We start from the raw sequence: 6,264 nt of genomic DNA on the forward strand, positions 1-6,264 counted from the left end.
ATCTGTCAGTACTGTGGGATTAATATAATGCTTTAAAATTTCTCTTCAATTTCTGGACATACGTATACTAGAGTGTGACAGAAATAAACACTTCAAATAAGTCTCGAATGTACGAATTTACTATTATCTGAGATTCTGAATGAATCTTTTGAGTATCGTTAAATATTTAATTAATACTGCAAAGATCATTTTATTTGTCTCTAGATATAATATTATATATATATATATATATATTCATGCATGCATGAACCATCACAATATTTATTATTAGATCTTGATTATAGATTGTGTATACATGATATATATAATATATAAAATCATCAAAATTACCATTATAAGTATTAATGCATATATAATTTGTACAAAATATACATACGCATAATCATGCATTTCCCATTATATTGGTCTAGATAAAGTTTTAGAAGATATATATATAGTCGAGATATATTGTTTAATTAATTCGATACTGAAAGACGTCAACGTGTAGAAATATTCGATCGCAAGCTAGCTCGTACGTACCTGTAGCAGCGCACTGAATCAAGTGCTTGTGAAAATGAGGGTGAGTCATTGCCCACGTATAAAGAAATGATATTTATAGTTGTAGAATACGTAAGTGTCGCATAATTTATTTAAAATATATATATATAAATCCAAAATTCACATAAAAAATTTAATTTAATTTTAATAGTAATTTTTTTTTAAAACGATTAAACGATATTTACGCAGATCGAAGTATTCATTATTATTATATTTATTATTATTGTTATTATTATTGTTAAATGGTATGTATAGCATAATGCTCGATCCACCATCTCGTGACTTTTTTTAACTATTTGACATCACTTGCTTCATTTGTCTTGAAATCTGATAAAAAAAAAACAGCGTCTGCTAATGCTTGACATCACTTGAGAGCAACCTGCATTAGCAGTACTAGTACTGGTCTTTAAATTAAAATTTTGTCCATTGAAGAAGAGTACAACTTGTACTGAAAATATATATCTTATAATATATCTTCATTCTTTTTGGTATTTTATTTATTTGGGTGATGCAACATGATATATGACTTGAAAAATATAAATACATATATATGGGACAGTCGGACCGACTAAAATTATAAAACTATACGCATTATATATATTCTTTATTTAGTTATTATACTTCAATTAAAATTAATTATCAATTATTTTCCATCATTTTCTGATATATATAATAAATGATTAGTACGTATGAATTATATATAATAGTGATAATAAATAAACTGGATTGGAACGAAGACAATAGACGGCCTAGTCACTTCTCATAATTCATGAGGATATGTATGGAATGGTTTCGTGGGAACTGGGAAACTTAGCACGACCTCAGCCATCTTTAAAAATTGAATCTTTTAAAATATAACCACGTTTATTTTTATAATTTCTCTTTATCTTATCTAATCATTATAATATTTTTAAATTTTTATATAAAATAAAATAAATAATTTAATTTTTTTAAATTTTAAAATAAAAAATATATTTTCATAATATTTTATTCAATTATTAAGAGCATTAATATTGAATTAACCAGCTTATTCTTTAAATTTTGATTAATATGTAACTTTTTCACTTTTAACTAATCATTTAAAACTTAAAATCTATATTGAATTAGTCATCACACTCTCTATAATAAAAAAATATTATTATTTTTTATTATTTATATTTTTTTAATTAATTTATATTTTATTTTTATAATATTCAATAACTTCCAACAATCATATTCATTTTTATTTTCACAATCTAACAATCTATAGTATAATAATCTCATATGTATATAGATGATAAAATCTCATATGAATAAAAATTTCATATCTATAATATAATAATCTCAAAAAATACTTTTAGACTTGCTATAATTCTTTTCATATTTAAAAAGAAGAATAGATTCATTATAACTTATAATTTAGATAAAAATAATTTAACTAATTTAATATAGAGTAAATATAGATAATATTTATTAAATTTAAAAATAAAAAAAATATTTGATTAATTCAATACCAATGTTCTGACTTTATGACTTTATCTCTTGATCTTATCTCAAAAAGAAACGAGGCAGTCTTCCAATATATATAGTTGCGCCCCACAGCTCTTACGTGCTCGAGTTTCTTTACTTCGTTGTATGCTAACGTGTTTTGGTGGATTACAGGAGTGAAACCAAAATCAAGTGGGGCCCTACGATAATAGGTTTATCCGCAAGATAAGGTAGCTGGACTGGACTGGACTGTCGATCTTTTCTCCAAGAGCCCATATTTTCCACAACTGAACTTGATCCGAGTATGGTTCTCGATGATGAAGTCAGGTTCCAGCCAACCAAACTTGAAACTTGACAATAATGGTCAAGGAAAAACCTCACCGATACATAATGTTAGTAAAATCTACAATAATGTAATAAAAATTACAATAAAATTAACATTTAAACGAAACAAGTTTAGACTAAAGTATGAAAATATCGCTCTCTTTAAGAAGATTCAAACCCTCTACAGTATACAAAGTCTCAAATTAACCGGTACAGCAGAACTCTTCTTGACTTGACTCCTCCAGGATACAACAATCCAACTGATTGTCGTATAACCAGAACTCGACAACCAGAACTAACTCTACACAAGTGATTGAGCTCAAAGCTCAACATCTTTTTTTTTTATCTGAAAATACTCTCAAAAATATATATTCTCTAACCTTATTTTTCTTATCTCACATTTTCTCCAATATATGTCACCCCATACTAAAAGACAAAACAAATATATATAAACGGGACAAAGAGTAATTCTAGATGAAATGGATATAACAGAAAAAGAATCAAAGGCCAACGTCTAAATATAATAAAGGCTTACGATCAAAACCAATAAAGTAAAACTAAGGCCTTAATAAAGATAAGCCCGTTAACCAACGGCTACTAAAGCCCATGGAAAGAAAAGTAATTATTAAAAATACAAACACATGGTATAAATACCCAGTACCATTCACTTCCACAAACCGTGCATATCATACAGACACTCAAAGATGAAAATGAAGCTCTATTCTTTGATTCTCTTCTTAGCTTTCTTGCTTGGAACCTCGGCAGAACAGTGTGGAAGACAGGCCGGGGGTGCTGTCTGTCCAAATGCGCTATGTTTAATTTAATTATTATAATATTTTTATATTTTTATATTAAATAAAATAAATAATTTAATTTTTTTAAATTTTAAAATAAAAAATAATATTAAAAAAATATATTTTAATAATATTTTATTTAACTGTTAATTTTTATCTCATATCAGAACTTATCTCAAAAAGAAACGAGGCAGTCTTCCAATGTATATAGTTATACATTGCGCCCCACACCTCTTGCGTACTCGAGTTTCTTTATTTTGAACACTACGTTGTTTGCTAACGTGTTTTGGTGGATGACAGGAGTGAAACCAAAATCAAGTGGGGCCCTACGATAGTAGGTTTATCCGCAAGATAAGGCAGCTGGACTGGACTATTGATCTTTTCTCCAAGGGTGATGAAGTCAGGTTCCAGCCAACCAAACTTGAAACTTGACAATAATGGTCAAGGAAAAACCCCACCGATACATAATATAAATACCCAGTATCATTCACTTCCACAAAACGTACATATCATACAGACACTCAAAGATGAAAATGAAGCTCTATTCTTTGATTCTCTTCTTAGCTTTCTTGCTTGGAACCTCAGCAGAACAGTGTGGAAGACAGGCCGGAGGTGCTGTCTGTCCAAATGGGCTATGTTGCAGCCGATTTGGATGGTGTGGCACCACAACTGAGCACTGTGGAACTGAGTGCCAGAGCCAATGCAGCCCTGGTGGAACCCCATCCCCTACTCCCAGTGGTGGTGGCGATGTTAGCAGCATCATCAGCGCGTCTATCTTTGACCAACTGCTCAAGTATCGGAATGATGGGAGATGTAAAAGCAACGGATTCTACACCTACAATGCTTTCATCGCTGCTGCCCGATCTTTCAGTGGCTTTGGCACAACTGGTGATGCTAATATTCGCAAAAGGGAGATTGCAGCTTTCTTGGGTCAAACTTCTCATGAGACCACAGGTAATTACTATTAGTTATACAGCTTTGAACACTAACTTTGTTAATTAAAGCGGTCACGATCAGAATCATTAGCAAAAGATAATTACTTTGTGTAGGAGGGTGGTCAAGTGCACCGGATGGCCCATATGCATGGGGATATTGTTTTATTACGGAAAATAACAAGGCAGACTATTGTACGTCCAAAGATTGGCCATGCGCTCCTGGCAAACAATACTATGGCCGGGGTCCTATTCAACTCACTCAGTAAGTCTCTGCAACTACTGATGCAAGCTCTTTTGGCTGGATTTTGTAATTTAAACATGCACTTTGATGCTGACTTGGATTTTCTTTTTTGCATTGACTTCGTCAGCAACTACAATTACGGGCAAGCAGGTAAAGCCATAGGAGCTGATCTCATAAACAATCCGGATCTGGTGGCCACAGACCCGACCATATCGTTCAAGACAGCAATTTGGTTTTGGATGACTCCACAGGCAAACAAGCCATCCAGCCACGATGTCATCATAGGGAAATGGACACCATCCGCTGCAGACAGGTCCGCCGGTCGAGTCCCAGGCTATGGTGTCATCACTAACATAATCAACGGTGGGCTTGAATGTGGGCGCGGTGCCGATAATAGAGTGGCTGATAGAATTGGGTTCTATAAGAGATATTGTGACATTCTGGGAGTAAGCTACGGGGACAACTTAGATTGCTATAATCAAAGGCCTTTTGCCTAATCTACGTACATTGATATATTGTCGAGCTCAGGCAGATCATATATGTTTTCTTGGAGGGAAAGCAGCTTCTAAATCACATGAATAAAGAAGGAATGAATTACGAATAAATTGTTGATCAGTACTTATAAAAAAGAATTAATTATGAATAAATTCTTGGTGATGAAGTTGTCATATATGATCTTAACCAAACTATATTCGAGTTACTTTAATTAATTAGCAAGTAAATGAAAAATTGTTACAGTCGAGACCCATGCACCAATCGACAATGATTGGTAACAGCTTTCTTCTCTGAAGCTTTGATATTTTTAGATTTACGCTTCTGCCCAGTTCTGTAGGTTTGTTAATTAAGATGTGATTGTGCTTAATTTATTGGATCATCCTCCGAATCCCCACATGCAGGTGGACTCCATATTGTTGCCTATGCGCGCAGCTCACATAAAAACAAATATTCTGGAGCTTTTCATGCAACGGAGAGTCATGATCAACAAGGCGCGGCCATGGTTTGAAAATAACGTCAAATAAAGCACTCGTGAATGCCTATCCAAAGAAGCTCCCTGCTTGAAGAATTTGACCTTATTCTGCAAATAAACATATCAAGCATCTTGACCGCATAGCGCAGTGGATTAGCGCGTCTGACTTCGGATCAGAAGGTCGTGGGTTCGACTCCCACTGTGGTCGACTTTTTATTTGTTTTTGTCCACTTTTATTATAACCTTTCGGCAAGACGGCGAAAGTAATAGGACACTATTATTATAATTTTTTTAAAATTTTATATAAAATAAAATAAATAATTTAATTTTTTTAAATTTTAAAACAAAAATGATATTAAAAATATATATTCTAATAATATTTTATTTAACTTTTAACTTTAATCTCAACTCATTTCATTTCATCTCTAAAAACAGAGAAATCTTACGTTTTCTTTTAATTCTATGCATTATTAAAAACAGTTCTTCTATATACAGTTGGTAGATACAACCGGCGTACAGTCGTCCATATCACGTCAGATTTAAAATGAATTCTTCCTCTCTCATCAGCTCGGTCTTTCTTTCTTATCAGCTAGGTCTCTCTCTCATCAACTATCTCGGTCTCCCTCTCCACAGCTCTCTTTCATCTCTCTCTCATCAGTATCTCCACGTTAATTACGTTTGTACATCGTTGGTACCAGACGTTTACAATAAGCATTTTTTAAAAATAACGTAATATTTATAAGAGTTTAATTATTATTCTTCTAATTTATCCATATGATATCAAATAATTAATCAGTATCTTTTAATTTGTCTATTTGATCTTAAATCATTCTTAAAAAAAAAAGATAAAAAAAAAAATCTTATTTTTATCGTATTCGTTTACTTTCACGTGGTTAAAAATTTAAGGTAAGATAAGATAAAAATAAAAATAAAAATAAAAATATGAAAGTTATCTCATTATTATAATGTTTTTAAATTTTTATAAAAAAATATAAAAAT

The 6,264-nt window shown here is 31.7% G+C and overlaps 1 protein-coding gene and 1 non-coding gene across 4 annotated transcripts; both read left to right on the forward strand.

Annotated features, from left to right (window-relative positions):
- Positions 1 to 2,998: 2,998 nt before the first annotated feature.
- LOC121255989 (endochitinase-like) lies at positions 2,999 to 4,903 on the forward strand. Of its 3 annotated transcripts, none has more exons than XM_041156565.1 (4): positions 2,999 to 3,132; positions 3,750 to 4,077; positions 4,170 to 4,319; positions 4,426 to 4,903. In XM_041156565.1, exons 1-4 carry the CDS (start codon positions 3,033 to 3,035, stop codon positions 4,793 to 4,795), a joined length of 948 nt encoding a protein of 315 aa, XP_041012499.1. In that variant the 5' UTR covers positions 2,999 to 3,032; the 3' UTR covers positions 4,796 to 4,903. The 3 variants fall into 3 exon arrangements, with proteins under 3 accessions (XP_041012499.1, XP_041012501.1, XP_041012500.1); XM_041156567.1 differs by having other exon boundaries at positions 2,999 to 3,117; positions 3,735 to 4,076; positions 4,172 to 4,319; XM_041156566.1 differs by lacking the exon at positions 2,999 to 3,132 and having other exon boundaries at positions 3,609 to 4,076; positions 4,172 to 4,319.
- A 496-nt stretch (positions 4,904 to 5,399) lies between these two features.
- Positions 5,400 to 5,473, forward strand: TRNAR-UCG. Its single transcript has one exon. It is a non-coding gene; the product is annotated as a tRNA-Arg (tRNA).
- Positions 5,474 to 6,264: the final 791 nt, after the last annotated feature.

This window comes from Juglans microcarpa x Juglans regia, chromosome 3D (genome assembly GCF_004785595.1).
Source record: "Juglans microcarpa x Juglans regia isolate MS1-56 chromosome 3D, Jm3101_v1.0, whole genome shotgun sequence".
Taxonomy (NCBI): Eukaryota; Viridiplantae; Streptophyta; class Magnoliopsida; order Fagales; family Juglandaceae; genus Juglans; species Juglans microcarpa x Juglans regia.

Bases quoted from the DNA above. Each gene is read 5' to 3' on its own strand.
- LOC121255989 (XM_041156565.1), top strand. From the start codon at position 3,033: ATGAAAATGAAGCTCTATTCTTTGATTCTCTTCTTAGCTTTCTTGCTT. The intron at 4,078-4,169 runs TAATTACTATTA...ATTACTTTGTGT, and splicing joins ACTTCTCATGAGACCACAGG to AGGAGGGTGGTCAAGTGCAC. The intron at 4,320-4,425 runs GTAAGTCTCTGC...TGACTTCGTCAG, and splicing joins GGTCCTATTCAACTCACTCA to CAACTACAATTACGGGCAAG.